The sequence below is a fragment of the Drosophila teissieri genome, chromosome 3L (assembly GCF_016746235.2).
Source record: "Drosophila teissieri strain GT53w chromosome 3L, Prin_Dtei_1.1, whole genome shotgun sequence".
NCBI classification, from domain to species: Eukaryota; Metazoa; Arthropoda; class Insecta; order Diptera; family Drosophilidae; genus Drosophila; species Drosophila teissieri.
Genome location: NC_053031.1, coordinates 14,074,651 through 14,098,658, shown reverse-complemented (window position 1 = coordinate 14,098,658; position 24,008 = coordinate 14,074,651). Strand labels below are relative to the sequence as shown.

At 41.1% G+C, this 24,008-nt stretch overlaps 2 protein-coding genes across 3 annotated transcripts; both read left to right on the top strand.

Moving 5' to 3' along the window:
• Positions 1–205: 205 nt before the first annotated feature.
• LOC122616286 (G patch domain-containing protein 1 homolog) lies at positions 206–3,326 on the top strand. Its single transcript, XM_043791691.1, has 3 exons — positions 206–359; positions 419–1,813; positions 1,872–3,326. Exons 1-3 carry the CDS (start codon positions 302–304, stop codon positions 3,278–3,280), a joined length of 2,862 nt encoding a protein of 953 aa, XP_043647626.1. The 5' UTR covers positions 206–301; the 3' UTR covers positions 3,281–3,326.
• Positions 3,327–3,814: 488 nt separating this feature from the next.
• On the top strand, positions 3,815–22,210 carry LOC122617405 (ral guanine nucleotide dissociation stimulator-like 1). Of its 2 annotated transcripts, none has more exons than XM_043793256.1 (7): positions 3,815–4,158; positions 7,037–7,412; positions 18,759–18,860; positions 18,990–19,373; positions 19,436–19,933; positions 20,006–20,158; positions 20,221–22,209. In XM_043793256.1, the coding sequence occupies exons 2-7, from the start codon at positions 7,386–7,388 to the stop codon at positions 21,364–21,366; spliced, it is 2,310 nt and encodes a 769-aa protein (XP_043649191.1). In that variant the 5' UTR covers positions 3,815–4,158; positions 7,037–7,385; the 3' UTR covers positions 21,367–22,209. The 2 variants fall into 2 exon arrangements, with proteins under 2 accessions (XP_043649191.1, XP_043649190.1); XM_043793255.1 differs by lacking the exons at positions 3,815–4,158; positions 7,037–7,412 and adding exons at positions 9,283–10,070; positions 14,776–15,339 and having other exon boundaries at positions 20,221–22,210.
• The last annotated feature ends 1,798 nt before the right edge of the window (positions 22,211–24,008 follow it).

Sequence of the window (24,008 nt, the reverse complement as noted above, 5' to 3'; positions counted from 1 at the left end):
GTTTTTAGTTTTTAATCAATGTCGCTACAGTTTTTGGGCTTACAAATATTATTTAATCTACATATATTTAAGTTTTTGTTGTATAAATGAAATGTTTATACTTTTAATTTTAAAATGTTTGATTTGGTTTTTTTAAATTCATTTTGTTCCCTACATGTTTCAAAGTGCCTGTCACTGTTTTCACTAAAACCGTGACCGATAGTCGGACTGGCCAGTCAGCTGTTATTTGTAACAGAATGTGGTGTGCACACACTGGCGCCCAAACAAATTGTTTCGCAAATATATGGAATTTTAGCATAGAATGGATGAGGAGGAGCATTTACACCGATTCGGAACTCCACTGCCGGCCTTGGAGAAGGGTAAGTACTGGAATTATTAAATCTCATCTTTTAATTTACCATTAAAACCTCTTAAACAGATGTTGTGCCGGCTAAAAAGCCCGTGGCCATCGAGGATCAAATTGTGAAGGATGAAAATGGAAAGCGGAGATTCCATGGAGCCTTCACCGGCGGCTTCAGTGCGGGCTTCTGGAACACGGTGGGCTCACAAGAGGGCTGGACGCCGCAGACTTTTAAGAGCTCGCGGGCCGAGCGGGCGGAGTCGAGGGCACAGCTAAAACCGGAAGACTTCATGGACCAGGAGGATCTGGGCGAGTTTGGCATCGCACCGCAAGGCATTCGCACGCGCGATGAGTTCGCCAAGGAGGACGAGCAGGAGCAGCGTTCTGGCCAGAGGCGCCGCAAGCTAATGCAGCCTGAGTTGGGTGTCGGACCCATACCAGGTCTTCCAGTGCTGGAGCAACTGCTACGACCAGTCCGAGATAAGGTGGCCGTTCGAATACTTAAGAGCATGGGCTGGAAACCTGGCCAAGGTGTGGGCCCGCGGCAAACTCGAAAGGAGAAGCGACAGGCTACGGCCAGAAATTCCAAGGAGCAGTATCTCTTGGAGCACTACGGCGCGGAAGGATTACCTTCCCATAAAGAGACAAATGAGGAAGAGAGCAATACTGAGGACGAAGATGATGAAGATATTACATTTGCTCCGGACGACTACGAGCCCATCTTTTACACCCCCAAGGAGAATCGCTTTGGCATGAGCTACTCCGGTCTCAACCGCGACCCCATCCTGTCCAAATCGTCCTCTTCTTCTGCCAAGCCTATGCAACACATCAATCTCTTTGGTGAGATGGAGGCGCAGGCTAACAAAAAGCAGCTGTCCATACGTGGTCAAGCCTTCGGAGTGGGAGCCTTTGAAGAAGAGGACGAGGATATATATGCCCGCGATGATATGACTCGCTACGATTTCTCGCTGGCGGACAAGAAACCGAAGCAAAAAAAGCAGCAACATGTCCAGCAGCGCCATGTCATTGATGGTTTCGGTGAGGACAAGTCGGCGGCAGTGATGCAGAAGCCGTATGCCATTGATTTGCCAAGGGATTTTCAGCCCAGGAACTGGCTGCAGCGAAGAAGCCGCTTTGCACCAATGGACAGAGAAAGAGCCAAGAAACTGGAAGCAGCCTCAGAGTACAAACGATCTGGTCTGGGAAGGCACGATCTGAATCCCGATCAACGTGCACAACTCCTAGGCGAGCAAAAAAAAGAGGAAAAGACTGCGGAGGAGCAGCCAAAACGTAATCCCTTTAAAGATCGTGGTAAATCCCTACTGGAACGCATTAATGCCAGGACCGAGGGCTTCACCAAGGGCGGAGTGATAACCGAAAGTGGCGAGGAGCAGCAAACTGAAGTGGCAAAGGAAGTAAAGGATGCAAATGCCGCCATACAAGAGAAAGCAGCCCTTAAGACAAAGGATTTGCGTAAGAAAAATTAATAGTACCTCAGAATTATCATATTATAACATTACATTTATTTCAGCTCCCGCGATAAATTCTTCAGGCGCTTTTAAGCCCTTTCTAGCTGATGAAGCTAAACAGTTGCGATATGAAAAATTCGTATCCTCAAAGCTTACAGATGACAAGGAAGTAACGGAGTTCCTGGCTAGCATGCAACCGGTATCACTATCTCTGTGGGATAGGGAGATGGAGAAGAAGGAGTTTATCCAGGCGGCAAAGATCTATCGTCCATTAGATGGCCTCATGAACGACAGATTCGTTTCGGAAGCCAATGTTCAAGCAGAGAAAGTAAAGGAGCAAGAGAAGCCGCCGGAGGAGCGAAAGATCGTGATGGAGCGGATCAAGACCATGTGGAAACCCACGGCACTGCTCTGCAAGCGGTACAATATTGCGGAGCCCTTTGGTGGTGCCATGCTAGAACCAGAAAAGGAGCTGAAAACTAAGCCGAAGATTTCAGTATTCGATTATCTGGAGACGTCCGTAAACACGAAAGCAAACTTCCAAACCCCCTCTATTATTCCCAAGCACATCGAAAAACCAAAGCCGAAAGAACTAGAGCCACCATCTCCACCTCCAGCTCCTCCTTCAGAAGCTAAGATACAGGATAAACCTACTTCAAAAGAAGAGCCTTCCAAACTCACTTTCGTGCCGAAAACTCCCTTGGAGCAGGCTGTGGATGCATCACGCAACAAACCCATCTCAGAGAAAGTGGACCTGTTCAAAAGCATCTTCGAGGACAGCGACGAGGAGGAGACGGTTGAAAAACCGTCCGAGAATGCAGCGCAAGATAAATTAGCTGCCCTGCAAGAGGCTTTGGGCTTACCCGTAACATCGACCACCTCAGCTGCCGCACAAAATGTCCTGAGAAACACTTCGCCACCCCGAGGTATCTTTGCATCCTTATTTAAACCTAAGGAAGACGATGTTGCCAAAGAGCCAGCACCGCCCAAGTTTGCTCCCATCGAGGGAAACAAGCTTAAAATCGCCTACAAATCTCGAGAGGAGCGACTGAGAAACGACAAAGAGTTGGCAATGGCTGAAGTGGCGCCCGAGGATATCTACGGACCAAAGTTGCCGACAGCACGGCCACAGAAGCCTGCTGCTCCAGAGATTCAGGCAGAGGCCAATATTGATGCCAGACTTCAGCAGCTTTGGCAGCAGCACGCGCCCAAAAAGCGGAAGGCCGAAAAGTGGGTGGAGAAGACAAGCACCTTCAGCAGCGAAGACAGCGATGTTAGCTCTAGCGACGACTCCACATCCTCCGATTCTTCTGGTGGCAAGGGCAAGAGATCCAAACTCAGCAAAGCCAAGAAGTCGCACAAGAGCTCGAGCTCGAAAAAGTCCAAGAAATCAAAGCTGAGCTCCAAGAAAAAATCCAAAAAGAGCGAAAAATCCAAGCACAAGGCCAAGAAGAAGAAGAGCAAGCACTGACTGTAAATAGTTAATAAAAAGATTTGGTTTACTCTCTATTTTTTTAAGTCAATCGCTTAATGGTTAATTAAACATTGGGCTCGGTCAAATCAAATTGTTGTTTTTCAACTGTTGCTTTAACAAACAGTTTTCAGTTAGATATTTAAAGTAATAGTTTTTAAAGCAGAACTGGTAAGGTGACTAATATGGGATCGATCATCAATACTCTTTGTTCTTACTTATGAACTATAAGCCAATATCAATTGGAATTTGGAGTTATTACGAGTCTCGATCAGAAATCGATGGTATCAAAGAGATTCTTACACATTCGTTACGATATTCGCTGGATCGCTTTACCATGGGTCTCTGGCTCTGTGTCTGTTCACCCAGGTAGATCGTTTGGTCGAAAAATCAGAGCCACCACAGCCGCTCTCACCTGCCTTTGCTAACATCCGGAGAGAGAAAGAGAGAGGGAGCGAGAGAGAGAGAGATGGAGGCTCTTGGCCAAAAGACGATATGGGACCAGCTTCAGTTTTGAGTTCGGCGTGTGCTTGGCCAGGTGCTCTCGCCTCAGTCGCAAAGTACGTGTAACCAAAGATAGACGAGTCCGAGTTCGGATCCCAGTAGTCCAAAAATCCGCGGCAACAACAATATAGATATAGCCATCCCATCGCTGGCGGATTGCGGATGTTGTGGATTGGGGGTCGCGGATGCGGAGCGTGGCTCGTAATGTCTGCCAAAGCGTAACGAAAATTTCCAGTGCTCAAGACAACAATAACAACAACAACAACGGCGTATCATTAATGGCATTTTCTGTTTCGAGTTTGTGTGTGAAAAAAAGTGCACAAAAGTGGCAGCAACAAAAATATATATAGTCAAGCAGCATGAAAATCTAAAAGGTATACAACGAAATCCCTGCGTTTATCGAAAATACTTAATCAAATAATTACAATTAATTGCGCAAATTAAACGAAAATATAAATGTAAAAATATTAACAAAAAACGCCTGCATATAGTGAAAAAATTGGCATTTGCACACCTGCAACATTTGTTTGCTCTCGTGTTTGTGTCTACCTAGACGCTCGCAAGTGTGTGTACATAAAGATATTGCCGCGAGTGTGTGTGCTTGCCGTTGCATAGCTGTAAACCAGTTGCCAATTGCAACGTGTTTTTTGAGTTGTTGGCCCAGGAGATAGTCAACAAAAAAGTTTATGAAATTAACTAGAAAACTGTGAATGTGTCGTGGAAAAACCAATGGGGATGCTAGCCAATATTAAAGTAAAGTAAAAGTCTAAAAAGTAACGACCAATAAATTAAAATATACCAAGATGACGAATTAAGAATTAAGCAGTCAGAAAGCTAATAAATAAAAAATCTTTTTACTTTACTACGAAGTAGTGAGAACATGCCAAATCATTTGTTAATAACGGAATTTTCCTCTATCTTAACGACATAATAAAGTCTAGAGACACGCCAAATTGATCTGAAGATAAATTGATATCAAAAGCTACCATATTTTAGAACTGCTTGCGTGTTACCGCCGAAAAACACGTTCGAAACGAGTGTTAAAGTGACAAAGAAGAAATCACAGAAATGGTATTGACCAAAAAATAGGAAAACAGAACAACAAAAACTAAGAATTAAAAAGACTTTGGCCTTTTATTTTTTTGGCTAATAAAGCAATTTGATATCGTAAGGCAAAAAACACTGAGAACTACAACAGAGTGAGATCATGATTGCAATCGAAAGAGGGAGCGCGAATGAGAGTAACGGAGAAAGAGAGTGGGAGAGAGTTAGTTCAGTTTAAGCCAGGCCAAAAAATAAGTGGCAATCGAGCAAATAAGCAACTCCGATTCACAATTTCCATATGTCAATAATGGCCAGCAACAACAACCCCCCATATAGCCCATATATCATTGGCTCTGGAACATATATAAATATTTTTATATCGCTTTTGGATCCCAGCTCAGCTGTGTGGAGGTGTAAGAAGCAAAAAGGCGAAACGCGAAATAAAAAACAGCTACCAATTTCGCAAAAAGCTCGCCAAGCTGACAGAACGGCAAAATTGGAAGAGAGCAAAGAGCGAAACGCTGACGTCGAGCAGCTTGTTTTAACTTTTGTTTAAAATTTAAATTGCTAATGAATTGATGATGTCTTCTGCTTCTAAGAACCTAATAGGGGGAAGAAGTCGTGTGTAGGGATATGGCAATAGGGGGAGAAACTTGTAATTAAGAGCTCAGCTTGGCATTAAAGTCGCACAGAGAGAAAAAAGTTCGCTTAAAATTTAATTCTATCTAGTTCGACTTAAAATAAAAATCTTTTTCTTTGCTTCATTACAAATATGAAACAATAGCAGACTCATTTTTCTCTGTGCAACTCATCTGCTTCTTGTTGTTATGGGGCTTTGAGAAGGTTCACTCAGAGCTCAAGGTAATCAAGGTTGATGATTTTTCAAGTTTTGTTTGTGTTTGGCCAAACAGACTTGCCCCTAATGACACTGAGATGCGAGTCTTTAGCTCTGTTTGAAAAAGTTATTAAAATTTCTTAATTGAGCATATTAATGTGCGACCCTAATGCACCAGTTCAAAACGAATAACCGTTGAAAGTTATATTTCAAATTGTTTTTTGTCCGTAAAATTTAATGCATTTTTAAATTAACCATTTTTTAAGTTACAAATTTGACAAATTCAATTTCTACGATATTCGCTGGACTTAAAGGTTCCCTCTCTCTTTTAAACATGGAAACATTAAACATCTGATCGATTCTGAGCATTCTCTGAATGCGGATCTCTGAGATTTTGTATCTTTCTCCGATTCTCCCTGTGCGTTTGGCAAGCCTCTTAAAGTTGACGATATTCGTCTACCTGTTCTTCGTTTGTTTTGTTTTGTTTTCTTTGGCCCAGGTATTGTCCGACCAAACATTTTCCGCATTTTTTCATGTACATACATATGTATGTATGTTTGTCTACGGGAACTATTCAGAACACATAAATATATATATGGCAAGCCAGCGATCCAATGCGAACAGGTAGAAGCATAAACTAGCAAAAACAACGGCTCTGCTGAAAAAAACTTTCATTAATGTTTTTGTTTTGCGTTAGCTAAATAATTCGAGTCGAGCCGCTATCTTTCGACCAACTCTTTCCCCGCAGTAAAATGGGCAACTGCGATTAAGAGTCGTAAAAAAGAAATCCATCATTGGGTGCTGTCAACTCCACAGCTGCTGTCTTTTTTGTAGATTGGCACAGTGGAATTCGCAGAACTACAGATAACAAAAGATCATTTACAAGTATAAGAACATTTTAATTAGTAAACAGCACGAAGTGCATTTGACATTAGTGATAATTTTTCCTAATGGTTTTAAAAACAATTATAAAATGCACGTAAATAGCTCTCAAATTACCATTGTTGAACGCAGCTTTACAATACAGAATAATAGAATTTTATTTAAAACTCTCGAGTCGCGTCCCACTGTAGCTCCACAGCGAATATCGTAAATCAGTTGCGCGCCACGTTCAAACCGCATTCATATGATTCCGGTGGCTTTGCGGGTTAGTTGTTGCTGGGCGGTCGCTGGCGCTTGGTCTCCGCGGTCTTGGCTTCTAAGCCTCTGGAATGCCAACAATGTGTGTGCGTTCAGTTGTGGTTCATTTTTTATAACTTCGTTTTTTTTTGTAAAACTTTTATTGACCGTTTTATTTACGGGCTGCTGCTACTGTCGCACTTTCCATTGAGCTGAAATGGTTTTCACCCGAATGCTTTGTCGCTTTCTTGCAGTTTGGTAACGAAATGGAAAAGAAAACTTGAAATTTGTGTCGATACGATTGCAAGTTTGGTCGCGTATCTTGCAGATACATCCGCTTGGCCGAGTGAATTGCACAACCCCAAACGAAAATAAATAAGTAAACGCGTTACACGTGTCCGCCCAAAGAGTGTGCTTTCGAGTCTTTGTTCGCCGTTAGCTGTGCCAAGCCAAAATGCGCGTATCCGACAGATACCAGTCATCATCACTATTATCATCAGCATCTACAACACCGCCATCGGAAATTGCATCGCACCAGATTTTGAGCAGCACGCACCTTGAAGTAATTGCAGCATCTGGCCATCGTCAACGCTGCAGACTATAATGAGTCAAAATGTGGCCGACAGTTTGGTGAGTTGCTAACCCATTATCTTGTGCATGTACTCTAGTATATAGCCTATAGCCAGCGTAGAAAGTAACAGGGAAATGCATAGAAAGTCATTTTGAAAGTATCTCGCTGAGCACCGAACTTTGTGTGGCAGGTTTTGGCCCAGGCTTGCTAATTATTTGGTCAAATAGTCGGTAGACCAAATCAGTGTGGTCTAAATGTGTTGTAACATTTTGATTGGATTTGTTCCGAAATAGCAAATTACAAATACATTTACAATGTACTTTAAGTGTTACTGAAACTAGAATAATTTTTGTGAAATTTATTATCACGAACACTGTTTCAAGAGCGATATTTTCATGACTAATTTTCATGATAATTTTCATGAATAAAAAATTTGTCATCTAAAATAATGTGTATATATTATATACATACATACATATGTATATGTATATATATCGTGGCATAAAAAAATATTATACCCCATAATTTCTAAACGATAATTATATTCACGTTTTCAGTTGCATACTAACCGAGTCAAGTAAATTACAAAAAGCTTAAACCACATTATTTAGACACCGAAATCATTAAGCAATTTGGTGTGCAATCTTTAAAAGATTTATTTTTATCGCTTTATGTAAAATTCGTTATCAGCATCCCCAAGTGCTTAACAAATATCACCGCCCCTTTTTGTATCTAAACTTGTTGCATTCGCTAATTGATCAATTGACGTGCTTTCGGGCTCCAATATTTATCCAATGTCTACAAGCAACAAACAAAACAACAGACATCGTTTGATTGGCGCTTACGTAAATGCACGTTTATTAATATTTCTGCTTATTGATTTCCCCGCCAGCTTTCTTTAAAGCGTTACCAAATAGCAGACAACACTCAGGTATTCCCATTTCCATAATTATGTCATTCCAGTTCACATGTTTCGATGGTTGGTCAAATGATAGCCTCTAAAGCCAAACAAAACATGGAAGAAAATTATTTAAATTTCTTTGTTGGCATTAATCAAAAATTTGGAAAAAATCCTCCAGGTCTTAAAGTTTTAGGAGACCCATAAATTCCATTGATAAATGTGTAGCGATAATGAAAACAAATGCTATTGTGGGGGTCAGTGTAAAGTTGCCCCAAAAAAAACCGAAAAATACCACACATTGAGAGAGAGAGTCGCTGAGAGAGTTCTGATTAGAAACAAACAACCCAGTCAATTGCTCATCAGAAAAAACATAAACAGAGCGAGAATGGGCAAAGTTTGTTCTGATACGACATTTACATACCGTGTAATTATTTTATTTTAGGAAACTTATTTAGATAGACAATAATCACTAAGAATTTGTTTTGAAGCAATAAATGTAAATTGATTTTTTAGACTTGTATGTTACCGTACTCAATTTTAATTTGATTGCACTTTAAGATGACAGTTTATTTTGGAAAAGTTTAATTATAAGTTTATTGACAGAAAACACTGTATTTTCCTATTTTCTATAGTGAAAAACCTCATATTAGAATACATTGTTTATATTAGCTTTGTTTTTGTGCATTAAAGTACCAATCACATTTGTTTGAAGTTTTACAACCAATATACCTTCAAGCAAGGTGTAAAGCCATAGTGGGTGTTTTGCCAGAAGTTCCCACGGTCGAAAACTTGAATACCTGAGAAAAAGCTAGAGAGAGCGTAATTGGCAGAGCGTCTCAACAGGGATGCTACAGTTACATTCGTCGAGTAAGAACATCCCCCGAAAATGCTTGTGTTCTTATTCGAAGAGAGTTGATCCCCGACAGAGCGAGAGAGTGCGAGTGGGAGAGAGTAAACGAGAGTTGGATACAGACGATGGGGTTTCGGGCGGTCGTTTGTTCTAAGCGGGCAGAGTTCGTCTTCGACTGTTGTTGGCGGCGGTTGTGTCGCGTGTCTCTCTGCCGAGAGCTTTGTGTGTGTGTCTCGCGCGCGTTTTACGCTCTGCGCCCCCTACGCTCCCCTTTTCCCAGTGGATAAACCCCTGAATGTGAATTTTGTATAATGTTTTTGTAATAACATGGATATCTCATGTTGAGATTTTCGGCCAAGCGAATGAAAATGCAAGCGGTATCCCGAAAATCGCTGTTTACGTGTGTGCGAGTGCAGCATTAGCAAAAGGAAAAGAGATAAAAGTGAAAAGAAAACAAATAAATAGTAGGGAAGGCGTGCTAAAGCACGAGAGCAAAGCGGAGATTGCAAGGCAGACGCATAGACGTAGTGCAACGAACCCTTCTTCGCGGACCAAGGATTCACCACTTACCACTAACTAGAGAACCAAACACCAATACCAACCCCCCACCTCTACTGCTTGCTCCTGGGTGTGTTTCTCTATGTCCCGTTGACTCATCGTCGTTCCCAGGAAGCTGAACAACGGTATAGCGGGCAGCACACAGAGCACAGAAGCACAGAAGCCCAGAACACAAAAAGAGCAGCAGGAATATCGATTTTACTTGCCTTTTACTTATACACCGCCCCACCACCCGCACCACCCACTGAACTGCACTTGGGTGTAAAAATAAAACACCAGAAGCCATTAAAGGAGACGTGTAAATTAAAGCAAACCGACGAGAAGAGGATAACGGATAGGAAAACCCCAGCAGCGCATCCGTGGAAATCTCAGCAACATTTCTCAAGGAACAAAAGCCAATCTCAAATGGTAAAAAAAACAGCGCAATCCATCAGGCAGGATTAGAAAGGAGCGCACTTAAGATCTATTGCTTCTTATCCTGCCCCTACAGTGGTCACTCGAATGTTGATACATTGCAATGATTTTGTTACCAAAATATTATAATAATAATGTATTATTTTTGCAATACACTGGCACTGTGTTAAAAACTTCAGATAAGATAAAAACATTGTAGTGCAACCATTGTGAGGGCATGTCAGTTTTAGGTGGTTTGTCTTTTATTACTATTGACCCCCGCCCCTAAATCAACGACATGGATAATTATCGATAATGCGCACCTTTTTTTATCCGAGAACTCTCAACCCTGAAAAGTAGTTGCTGTGTGTACTTGATCTGGTTTGGTGTGGAGAGGGATTACTGTAGTGTCTTGGTGTCGATTCACAAGGAAATGTCAACAATGATTATGGATAGAAAGGCAATGGTATGGAAACTTTACGCCTAAGTGGAGTACAGAAATAAAACACCTTGTTGGGGGAAGGAATATGAATCGATAAAAGTCGGGAATTTTCACAAGCATTGAATGAATCATATGGGAACTGCCAAGATGTGAGAAGATTTGTTTTGGGGCTTCAAGAATTTATGCTAATTAAAAACCATTTAAAATTTGTATATGTACTTATGTTTGGAAACATTCGTGTCGGCTGTTCTTAAGTTATGAATAACATATACATATATAATTTGTTGTCTTATTCCCCGAATTTTGAATACGGAAGAAAACGAATTAAAGTTATGAAAGTGAATCAGTTAAAGATCATTTCTGTTGCAGTCCCAGTTATATTTTCGTTCCTTTATTATCCATTTATGCGGAGTGCCCCTCGAAATCATTTATCAGCTCCCATTGTATGCAAAACAAAAGCTCCGCCCCCTTCCTGCCCCCCAAGCCCCCCCCCCCCCACTGGCGAATGAGGGGGGAATGCATAAAAATAATTTACGTGGGGAGCTATGCGCTCAGTGGCTCAGTGGCAAGCTTTAGCTTTAGCTTAGGTTGATATGTTTCTGTATTGTTTGCACATCATCTCTGCTGCCCAACGGATGTGGTTTGATAATAGCCGAAAGAGCGGGACGGATGCTCGGTGGTAGAGACAGATACATGCACGTGAAATAAAAGTTTAATCGGTTATGAATTATGATTATTCCAATTGGAAATGGCAACAGGATGTGGCATCGTTTATATAGCAAAACAGAGACATGGTACTAATGTCATTTGGGATATAATATTTTATAAAATTCTTTCCAAACCATATATAGCCCGCAGATTTCTTTCTTTTGGAGAATTATGATTTTAAGGTATTATTTAATAATTAAAAACTTTGTTGTTAGGGTTTTTCCTGTGTAAAACGATGTAAAATCTTGATGAACCTGCTTTAGTAGGCCGGTGCAATTAAATTGGATCATAATTCCCCCAAATTTTTTTATGTGCACCGAGGGAGCAGCAAATGTTGTCAAGTCGACTGCGTCGGATGCAGTCACATGTAACTGACAGTCAGTCAGAGTCATTTAGCCAGTCAGTCATTTAGTCAGTCAGTCATTCAGGGATGACAGAGGGGAGGGGAGGGTGGTGGTGTTTAGTTTCAGTCTCTTTTTTCCCTTTCCGTTGTTTTGCGTTGTTTTTTGCCGCTGCTTCTGTTGCTGCAATTCACAAAACTCGTGCCAGGGGTCGTCGATTTAAAAATAGAGATTTGTGTCTACAATTGCGGTCAAAATAAATGTCTTTTCATTTTTCAAGACAACCGAAATGTATTGTTTATTTCGAAAAACTAATCTATTGCCGTCAAGAAATAGAAAATCATCAAGGAAATGGTTTTACATCGATAGCAATTACAATACTTTTGCATATAAAGCGAATATCTTAATCAGGATACTATTAAACTATCTTAGCAAAATGTTTAAATATATCAAATATATCAATTTCTTTAGATATATTTTCGCTTTTAAACTATCGAAAGTATGACCCCAGCTGTATCTGTTTGTTGATAAATTCACCCCAAATGAAAATGCAATTGCTTTGATGTTGTGGTTCGACTCTCCTTTGTTTTGGTTTCTGGCTATTTTTGCGAAGATCTGTAATTGAAAGAAACCCCCCCGGGCGGAAAAACAGAAACAGAAAACGCCACCCACGCGATTTTCTGGAGGAAAGGTCACCTGCTCTATATATAGACAGATGATGTGGGCCGTCCAGTCGTCCAATCAGGCGCCCCCTCATACTTGGCTGTTATTTCTTTATAATTGGGGGCTTGTATACACAAACACGAATATGTTTGACAATTGCCCGTCGTCTGGCATTATAATACTCTAATATTTCATTACTTAATGAGCTTTATTTTTGCCACTTTTATTTCACGGGCCGGGTACTTTCCGATGAATCATTCAAACTCAGAAGGTAAAATATCAGCCGCATGCAAATCGTCATTTCCACACCGAGTCGTGTTCTGTCTCTCTCGGTCTCGTTTGGCATTCGTTGTAATAATAATCGTGAATGAAATGAGTGTATTTAGGTTCTGGGGCTTGGTACGAATCGAGTGCAATGTATGTGCATATTGATTATACCAAGGCATCTCAAACAAAAATGATTTCTATATATCTAGGCATTGCGCATATTTACAATCATATGAATGTATGTACATATATGGAAATAAGATGTTTGGCCTTAAGCTTTGAAGGATTTAATCTAATCAATTCTGTTTTCAAAGTGTAACTTGGAGTAGCTCTCTTATACTTGCGGAATTCGCCAGCATATTTCTTATCGCCAGCTGTGGGACTTAAATATTGCATGATAATTTATATGCAAACTGCTAAGTAATCGTTACTTAATTGTTGAGCTGGGAAAATTATTATTGCAAATTGTTTAGTGGGAAAGCTTTAGCACTGAAGGCCCTCTGTCTATGTAGTATCTTTGGAATATTTAGGCAAATCAAGGCATTGAAAATTAGTTTCACAATTAGCAGTTGTTATCCTACATATTAGATTTTCATAATATAAATTTGCATATGAAAACGGTTGAGTGCGCAGAACTAATTCGACCAATAAATTGCTATTCGTAACCCACATGTGCATTATTCATGCTCGACTTTGGAGCTCTGTTCAGATTGCATCTAGTTCACAGTTTCGCTCAGGGAAAGAAAATCCAAGTCCTTCTCCACAAAATGACGCATGCAAGACGGACGTGCCTCAATTATCGGTCGGCATTCGAATATATTTATGTGGTGTGGTGTATATTTGCTTGTGCTCGATTTACTTTTCGTGATGCGTATTTGATTGTTTGGTCTTTGATGCATTTCCCGCCTATTTATTTTCAAGGCATCATATATAATTTGACGCTCTTGGCCACGCGAGGCACGTTCCAGATTCGGGACTTCCAGATCCCGACCTTTTTCCCCTTGCCTCACGCACGACCACTCCGCTGACCCCGTCTGAATAATTGGTGTTTGTTTTTTCGTAGCCGAGATTAACTGGCTCAAAGACCTAGCGACCAGATGACATTTCTCTTCGCACGAATTTGGCCAGAAACAAGTTATGTAATTGGCAATGGCTGTAATTGAGCAAAACTGCAAAATGCTCGGAGTTGGCCTGAATTTATGGCTAAACTCTACATGAAATGGGCTGGGCCAGTTCATCTCCGGCGCGGTAAATGCCATAAAACTGATGGAGAAAAGGAAAGCGCAACGCAGTTTCCACACCGCAGACATGAAAATATTTATCTAGGCAAATATTGCAGAGTTTTGTTTGGAATTGAACGAAGCGGAAATGCTCTTCAAAAACAAAAAAAATAAGCAACCATTTATATAAGGAAATTCATATAATATTTATGGATAAATGCTTGAGATTACTTTCATATTTCTGTGGAGCAGGATTCTAATTTTGATATTTGTGCTATCATTCGAATGTTCATAAAATGCAGTTCATATTTATTAATTATTATTCATTATTGAATATGTTTAGAAGACTTGAAGGTAGACTGATTTTGATTGTTTAAAATGCCTGTTTATTGTTCGAAACTTTTCCTGTTCCTCTCCACTGATAGAGTATTTTTGGATGAATATATTTCCTAGGCGCAACCTGTGCGCAGCTGTCAATAGGCGTGAAATACTAAGACCCGAAATCAAGGAAAACAAACTAGTCGGCCGTAATAACTTCCTGGTAAAAGTTGAGCACATCCCGATTGGGAGGCCGGAATGGTCGTACTTGGGACGTTGTTTACGATGTTAATGTTACAATCTCAAAATGGTTAAACAAAAGTTGCCCGTAATTCTGCCCCAGGCTTCCCATTAACCAAATATGGTGGGGATGAGTGAGTAGTGAGCGCCACTTGAAGTACAAGTCGCTTGTCAAAGATACACTTTTCGTTTGTTTGTTTGTTTGGTGTATTGTTTTTTTTTCTATTTTTGGGTATTTTTATAGTTTTACTTTTTCGGGGGTGAGTAACTCATAAACATCAAACAGCTGAACAATCCACTCGATTGTGGTCTTGTATGCCTTCGAAGTCAAATCGTAGCCAAGGTCAGGGGCTCTGTGAACGAACTGAGAAGACAGCTCAAGTGGGTTGAGGGTCGCAGTCAATCAATGAACCACAGCCAGAGACCAAGATCAAGTACAAAGCAAACTCTTCAGAGTTTAACACCCCCGCCAATAACACTAAATGAACTCCAATCAAACCCCAAAAAACTTAAACCAACAGAATTTCACAAGTCGCGCCAACTGCAAATGCCCGCATAGCCAAAAGCACCAGCAGAAGCCCGCTCTGATCAAGAGTCACACCTGCGCCTATCAGCTGCAGGACCTGTCAGGATATAATCGCGCCCTGATGCCTCCGCTGGACAACACGGACTTCAGCAATGCCTGGCGGCAGGTGAATAACAACACCACCAGCCAATCCTGCGCCTACCACCAGCAGCAACAGCAGCAACAACAGCAGCAGGATGCAAAGGATGCCAAGAGGCACTATCACCATCACACCTGTCCAAGGCAACGGAAAAAGTCCATGACTCCGGCGGAGCCAACGCACTTGTGCCCGAAGCACCAGGAGGCCAAGCAGCGGCGATCCAGATCCGCATCTGCCAAGCCGCGAAGGAACAGCTCCTATCACTCCTATGACGACCTGGATGTCTCGTCCGCGGTTCTCAATGCCGAGCGCAAGGTGGTGGCCAGCCTGAAGTACCTGTGTGCCTGCACGGGAGCCACCTTGCGGAATCTCTCCAAGAAAACCAAGGACCTGCACGCCAAAAACTATACCTACACGAAGGTAAAAGGGGTAAAATATTTGCGAATTGCTAGTCAAAATTTCAATTGGCTTTTGTTGATTGCATATTAACTAATTGATGATATAATATACTACAATATCTATGATTTAAAAATAGACTGACAAAATATGTTATATATATAATAGTATGTGTATATAGTATACACAAATCAAAGAAATTAGCTTCATCATTCGGAAATTAGCTTGCACATTAAATTTAAAAGGTACGGAGTGATAATTCAAATAAAGTTTCTTGTTCATGCCATTTTTGAATCATGCTTTGCTTCTCTTTGTCTGTATTTAGTATGAGACAGTCGCCGAGTTGCAGATACCTGAGTCACATCCGGCTTAATTATGTTTACTCAATTGATTGCCTAATTGACACTAATTAATTGCTCGAGTTGCATGCAAGAATTTAAGGCGCTGAGCTGAGGCAATAGACAAATAATTGAAGCGAAATTGTCGTGGCAATTGTGAGTTTCCTCCTCCTCTAAATTATAAATATCTTGAAGTGTGCTTTCGAAACCCATCCAGTTGCAACCTAATTTAGTTCTAAATTCAGTTAATTCGGTTATATTTAAATACAAAGCAAAGTGTCTGATAGCACGACATACCACTTGATTGTATACGAACTTGAACTTAGTGATAATAATAGATTAGTGAGATTCACAGGCGGAAGTGAATGACTGAACTTGTCACCCAACAACGTTTAATCGTATTTTGAAAGGAAGTTTCAGTAAAACATAGCATTTCTTAGATAAGTGCTTAAGTTGAATGTGCCGTTGTACGATAATATCTGGGAGTACTGGGTCAAATTTCCAGCTTGCAGGCAGTAAATCAATGTCCATTATAACTTGATTTACTACCGAATAAATGGCCTTAAATCATTTTTAAGCAGCAGTACTAGTATTCCCTACACTTTTGACGCAAATGTGGAATTGAACTGGGCTGCCATAATGCGTCATTAATTAAACAGCACAGCCCAATGATCGCAGCAAATGAACACGGCGCGTATAAGGCATCCAAAGCGAAAAACGCCAAATAAATAACAAATAAATTAAATAAATACCTATACGCTATATGTTTGTACATATGTATGTATCTGTTTTCCACAATGCGAATCAAGAACAGCGGCCAAAGTTTTTGGCAGATGCCGCTAAGGAAAAGTCGCTGCCGGCGTCGATGATCGTGAATCGGAATTGATTAAATGTTGCCTTCACATTGTATATGTATGCTTAATGAATTTGGGAAGGGGAAGTGTGTGTAAATCAGCCAGTCGAAAAATAAAACAGAAAGCAGCCATTAAGCAGCAATTAGATAAAAACAATTGCAATTTTGTTTCTTATGTTTTCGCATTTTCAGCAGCAAGCTCTAGTCAAACATCATTTTTTCAATAGCTGTGCTATTGAAAAGCGTACTTACAACACTTTTTGTTTAATGCAAATGGCTAGATTAGCCCACTTTTAATGCCCTTACATTGCCACATCGTGTCTTGTATTTTTGCAAGGCCATTTGGAAATTTTTCAGCTGTTTCCAGATCCATCTCAGCGCAAACACCAAAATCTTATGCACAATTACACAAAACATCAACAATTTTCCCCCCACTTGTCTGCCACTTAACGCCTTGGGCCGGGGGCCTGAAAAAGTGTGTACTCATTTTGTAGAGTTCCATGTTTTTACGAAATATTAAAGTACTTCAATAAAAATTTACGAAATGCTGGCTGCCTAAAGTGAACTAAACATTTGAGCAATTCGCTTCGCCTTTGTTTTGCTGTAATCAAAGCGCATGCGGGCAATTAATTGGATCAACATGAGATTCGTGTCTGTCTGTCTAGGATGGATGACCCCTTGCTCGTGTGTGGAGCCCCCTCTTACCCTACACCACCACCCCACCCCCACTCCCATCAAATCATGTTTATGTTTTTGCATTCCTATTCGGATTCTCGTTTGGGGTCAACTGGATGTTGTTGCTATTGTCGCCACGCACAGAGAGAAAAATTAAGCATTTTACCATAATATTTAGCATAAGTTTACCTGGTGCTCATGTGATAAATTGTACTATAAAAATATAGATATTATGATGAAATACAAAAGATACAAAGATAGATATCCCTTACAAATAATATAATTTTGTTACATATTTTTAAATAATGTTATCAAAATTTAATAATAGGCACAGAATAGTACTATATCTTCCAGTTTCCTTAGGAACTGAGCCTGAACCCTAAGGACCTAACTAAGGAATTTCGCTATTTTTTCTGTCTGTAGAGAAATCTTTTTTTAGCGACTTGTGTTAATCCACGCCTTTGTTGTAACTTTTGTTGCTGTTTATTATTGGGGGGCGCCACCAACACTCACAGCCGAACTTTGCGTGCCTTTTCCATGTGTGTTTGCTGTTGTTGTTGCTGCTCGTTTATTCATTCAGTTCTCGTTTAATGCTTTTTCACGCTTTTGGCATTGCTGCGAGTAAATTTCAATTGAAATACTTATGCACTCATTTATGTGGGCTCGTCTGCGTGTGTTACGAGTATTTACATAGTTTTTACATAAACACAGAAGGCATTTTGTAATTAGAATTTAAATGCTTCGACGTTGATTAAGCGAAAATATGTTGGGCATTTTCCGGAGGCATGGGGCCTTGGGAAATAAGTGGTATAAATATGTACTATATGCGTGTGAAACTGATCCAAAAGACAACTTTGCAGTTGGCATTTTATTGTCTACAAGCTTGAACGAGCAATTTCGATCTGAAATTTGAAATTGCGCAATTTTTCAGACTTTTATAAATTCCTTGTTTCATTTCCAATTAGGCCAAACAAATTTAAAAATTCCCATGTTCAGCTCTTTTGAAACACATTTAGTTGTGCTCTATCCAACAAATTAGCAAAGAATTTATGTATCAATTAAAATACCACGACCAGACATGAACAAATGTTGTTTGGGCCTTAACATTGCCAAAGATGCCACACGAAACGGAAATGGACATGGAAATGCCAGACAAGCGAGTTTCCACAAAAACAAATATTGTTCACATTCAAAACAATGTGCAAAAATCGAAAGCCTTAATGTTTATATTGGGAATATTTAAGAATTGTTGAACTCGCGTATTAAGGGGAAATAAATTAAAATACGTCGGAAACTGAAGCTAAATATAGGCGAATGATACATTTGATAGGCTATAAATAAGCCGTGATCTTTGACTTTGACATAGACTTATGAATTATTTAATAATACTTTTATTGCTTTCATCGAAAGTTCTAAATCTTGATTAAGTTTTATAATTTTTCCCTAGATATACAACTTTTCACGCTGTTAAGCCCAAGTTTCCACACAAAGTTCAGTCGTTGAACGCTTAAGCCAAAAATAAAAAGCAATCACTGCCAGCAAGACTAATCCACTTTTCTTTTTCCATTACCTTGCAGCCCACGTGGCGCCTCTGGGGCGAAGAGCACGAGAAGAATGCAATTTTCACCGTTTACCTGAAGAAAGTGCGATACCACCGACCGACGCCCACAGCCAGCAATGTGAGTAATCCCCAATATCAATTACCTAGTCAGCTGCAATGGCTTGGCAGCTCAATTTGAAGATAGAAATATCTATCTATATCTGAAAGGTTTATAAAACTTCTACGATGTTATTTTCATTTCTTGCAGGACTCAGATGATGAGATTTCCCATCTGGAGTGGGAGACGGTACGAGTGCGTTTCGTAAAGGCGGCGACATTGGCTCGACTGGTGGAGGCGTTAGCCACCGACGACGGGGAGCTGGAGTCCACCTTCATCAACGTCTTCCTGTCCACCTACCGCACCTTCTCCACGCCCAAGCAGGTGCTCAGTCTGCTGACGCAGCGGTACGATGCGCTGCATGAGAAGCACCTGGAGGAGTTGGAGCAGTCTCAGCAGAATGGACAAGTCATGGATCCCGCCTACGATCCACACGCCTCCATTCACGAGCAGCACAAGAAAACCCTAGTCTCAGCGCTGCACGTCTGGCTGGATGGGTTCCCGGAGGATTGGCACGAGGATAACCTGCAACAGGTAATATAAATGACACACAATGGTAAAATTCATATTTATTGATTATATATGTTTACCCACAGATATTGGCCTTTGCCACCAAGCGTCTGAAACGATCCGATCTGCACCTCAAGGTGCTGAGTCGTCTGGAGCGGCTCATCCGGCAGTCCGTCTATGGAAATGGAGGCGGTAGCGGTGGCACGGAGAGCAATGGTCTTTCCTGGCTATCCGCAGCGGGCTCGCCACAGATGCAGGAGTTCATGATCACCAGTCACTATGGCTCTTCGTATGACCTCACGGATCAGTTCAATGGCCTGTACCTATCGCCGATCTACCGTGGACCTACCCACTTTCTGCAGGCATACCGTTTTCCGCACGTGCCCGTTCGGCATTTTGCTGAGCAGTTGACGCGTATGGATACGGAACTCTTTAAGCGACTGATTCCCCACCAGTGCCTTGGACACACGTGGGCACGACGTGATAGTGGTGGATCCGAGACTGTGGTGGCCACCATCAACCAGTTCAATGCGGTGCTCTTCCGCGTGGTGTCTAGTATCCTGATTGATCGCCTGAAGCCTCAGGTGGGTGTCTCTTATTATACATGATTTTCTGCACTCTACATTCGTAATAAACAATTGCATTTTAAAAATCAGGAGCGCGCTCTGAACATCTCACGATGGATTGATATTGCCCAGGAGTTGCGCATGCTCAAAAACTTTAGTTCGCTCAAGGCCATCATTTCGGCTCTAAACTCCAATTCCATATACCGCCTCTCCAAGATCTGGGAAGTGCTGCCTAAAGAAAGGGTAAGTTGTGTTACTACACACACAAACTAACATACTAATTTGTTTCCTTATTCCACTTATAGATGGAAGTCTTTACGGAGCTGGCGAATATTTGCTCGGAGGATAACAATGCTTGGACTCTGCGAGAAGTGCTGAAGCGAGAGGGAACGGCCAAAAATCCGGATCCAGGCAGTGACCAGAGCGATAGGCATCTGCAGAAGCTTATTCTGAATTTGGGTACACAAACATCCCATGGCACGATACCCTATCTGGGTACATTCCTCACGGACCTGACCATGATCCATACGGCCAATCCGGACTACCTCACCGAGAATAAGCTCATCAACTTCGACAAGAAGCGCAAGGAGTTCGAGGTTCTGGCCCAGATCAAGTTACTCCAGGGAGCAGCGAATACATATAATCTCCAGGCGGATGCCCTCTTTGATCATTGGTTCAACTCAATGCCAGTATTTGACGAGCGCGAGTCCTTTGAGCTGAGTTGCCGACTGGAACCACCACCGCCAGCGCCACGGAAATCGGTGATCAGCACCAACACCTCTTTAACAAACACGACCGCCTCGTCGACGGCTTCTATAATGGGCCACCGGAAGACTGACTCCATACACTCGAACTCGAGCAGCGGCGCGGGATCGCAGTTCTATTGCGAACTAAACAGTAGTACCAGCTCCAGGCATAACTCCCTGGATCGGGATGCACACCATCAGCACGCCTCCTTGATGTCCGCCTCGAGTAGTGTGTCCAATTTGTCGTTGGACTCCAGTAACTCTGGCGGTCGGCAGTCTGGCAAGCTGACACACTCTCAGTCCATGGGAAATGGCCTGAAATCTCACGGAAATGGCACTACAAATGGGGGATCCCCTCATATCAATGCTCAACTGGTGCAACCATCAAGTGGAACCCCTCAGTCTGCTCCTGATTTCTATATCATTCGAGTGACCTACGAAACGGACAACATCGAGCTGGACGGGATTGTGCTGTACAAGAGTATTATGCTGGGAAACAACGAGCGCACGCCGCAGGTGATCCGGAATGCTATGCTTAAATTGGGTCTGGAGGATGATCCGGATAGGTACACCTTGGCGCAGGTCCTACCCGATAAGGAGCTGGTCATGCCGAAGAATGCGAATGTCTACTATGCGGTCAACACGAACTACAACCTCAACTTCATCCTGAGACCGCGAAAGGAAGAGGGTGTGGCGGGAAGCTAGTCCACAGCCGTGCCCCTGTCCCAGTTGTGGTGTCTGGGATACGAGGGCGAGGAGTGAGGGTTAAGGATTATACATTGGGGGGGAAATTGTAAATAGCTAGAGCTTGACTCGCTCATGACAAAACTGGATAAACCAATTTCTATTTAGGTTCGTAACTCGTTTAAGTTATTTATTTTAAAGTGAAAGGATAGTAGAAGAAACGAATTCGATTAGTTCGATTACCGATTATTTCGATTAATGTCTATTAATTCAAATCCTGTCAATTATCACTTAACCAACTTTTGTAATCTCTTATTTTTCCAAGACCTGAGTTGTATAAGATTTGAAAACCCAATCCAAAACATATATTATATAGAGACTCTACTGGAATATTTGCTGATATTTACAAACACACATATACATTAAGTATATTTACCTATATACAACCATTTATATTCTAAATGTGGTACAATAATTTTGGATCTTGAAACGGATATTGAGTTGGTTTAAGGATACTCATTGTCTGTACTTAACTTTGAGGTCTTTAAAACACAAACAACTAAGCATATTTGTATAGATGTTTTTACCCACAGTACGTGTATTATAAATACCAATTTAAATATAACTACTATATGTAACTGTTTCCGAGTGGAGTGCACAACAGCAAATAATGTTTATCGATAACTTTAGCCGCTTAAGATACTGAATTTCAGATTTTCGAAGCTATCTACATTGAAAATTAATGAGAGAATGAAACAATTATACACTTACTGTATACACTAAGAATCTGCTTCGATTTATACATATTAAATATGAATAATATTTAAATACAAACTTAAGTTACCGAAAGAAAAGAAGAAAAACAAAGTAATATTGTAAATATAAAAGTGAAAATCGATAAATTGTGTTCTTCTAAAAAATAAATCGTACCAAAAGAATGAATAATATGACTTGTGTATTTACAACAAGGATTTTGTCCAAAGTAAGTAAGGCAGCGTATTAAAGTTTAAAAGTTTTAAGTAATAAATTACAAAAGATTAATTTTGAGTGACACACAAATCGATGGTTTTCTTGTTAGGAATCAAAAACCCTTGGATACCTATCAAGAATTACATTATCGATATATTCCAAATATCATGTCATCCCATCTTTGTCATTCCATTTAATCTATTAGTAATCCAACAAAACAGATTTCCAACTTTGATTAGCCCGGTTGGGCTATGTGAAAACTTAACCCACGAGTCAACGGAAAAAGTTAACCCATTTCGATGTGAAAAGCGAAGAAGGACGAAAAATGGAAAAATCAGATTATCAAGCAGCCGATGCCAAGAGAACTTGGCCAAGGCTTCAAACCAAATCAGCATCCACAAGGCTGAAGGATGGGGTTAGAAGAAAGGACCAAGTTAGCGGGTCAAAACATCTCATTACATTTGCAGGCTGAAACACACACACACACACACACACACACACAGAGACAGCTACGAGATGAAGGCAGTAAAACTGAAATAAATTACTTTTTTGGCTTTTAACAACTTTCGGTCGTCGGAAACGAAAACAAGTTGCACCTTCAAATGGGGTGACCCGCCCCCGAACTTTCGCTGAAAACAAATTTCGCTTTTCTTACCCCTTTTTCGGCGCGTATAATTTTCGGGCCGACACAAACTTTAATTAGATCACTTCAATGACAAAAAATAAATAATCTCGTTCCGCAATAATAAAACCCACAGAGGCAAACAAATTGAGGATGCTAGGGCAAGGGGGCGTGGCAGGACAGCGGTACTAGCTTGAAAAGCTCTCGAAAAACAAACTTTCTCCAACTAGTCGGTGAAAATCCGCATCAAGCATCAAATGGAAATGGAAATAAGTTGACTTGACTTGACGTTGAGGCTGCTCAAAAGGGCTGAAAAGTGGGCGGTGACATCTAAGTGGAGTGCTGCCAAAAGGGGGCGTGGCGGTGAGCAGGAGGTGAACATAGTGAAAGCTCCGGGGTTAACAATGACGTCATCGTTGTGCAAGTCATGAGCACACAAGGAGAATCATAACCAAATCGGTTGTTCAATGGCAACTTATGAGTTTAAACTTAAGTTTAAATTTATGACACTTTAGTTTATCACTTTCGAATCAGATAAATTTCTTATAGATTCGGAAAGATAGACATATAATATTTGGATTGCTGTATTTCGTTCATGACTATGTTATGACTTAGTTATGCCTATATTTTTTTCAGTGCAACGGAAGCAAACCAGTGAGTGGGGAATAGTGAAGGAGGTAAAAGCAATTTCTAGCGTACAAAAGAGTTTCGTCATAACTGAGAAGGAATAATCGATAACCTCAAGCAGACACAATGACGCAGTTGGAATGACATAATTCAACACATACCCACAGAGAAAATTGATAAGACAGGGTCACAACTGCAGGTCAAAACAAGAAATTCAATTAGAAAGTCCTAGAAGAAGGAGGGGATTAGGGGTGGCGCTATCATGACGACAGTCTAGTTTGGCCTTCTCCATTCCTCCGCGCCACACACAAGCCCCCACCCCTTGCGGGTTACACCCTCTTCCTTAACGATTCCCTCGACCATATATTCCATACCCACCATATAGCACGTGTACATTTCCATCGACACCAGGTGAAACCTTCAAACAAAAAACAGCCAAACACAA

What these genes read in the sequence shown, in the direction of transcription:
- LOC122616286 (XM_043791691.1), top strand. Translation starts at nt 302, where the DNA reads ATGGATGAGGAGGAGCATTTACACCGATTCGGAACTCCACTGCCGGCC. An exon ending in ACTGCCGGCCTTGGAGAAGG is followed by an intron (nt 360 to 418) that starts GTAAGTACTGGA and finishes CCTCTTAAACAG; the next exon opens with ATGTTGTGCCGGCTAAAAAG. An exon ending in CCTTAAGACAAAGGATTTGC is followed by an intron (nt 1,814 to 1,871) that starts GTAAGAAAAATT and finishes CATTTATTTCAG; the next exon opens with CTCCCGCGATAAATTCTTCA.
- LOC122617405 (XM_043793255.1), top strand. An exon ending in CGACGCCCACAGCCAGCAAT is followed by an intron (nt 18,861 to 18,989) that starts GTGAGTAATCCC and finishes CATTTCTTGCAG; the next exon opens with GACTCAGATGATGAGATTTC. An exon ending in ACGAGGATAACCTGCAACAG is followed by an intron (nt 19,374 to 19,435) that starts GTAATATAAATG and finishes GTTTACCCACAG; the next exon opens with ATATTGGCCTTTGCCACCAA.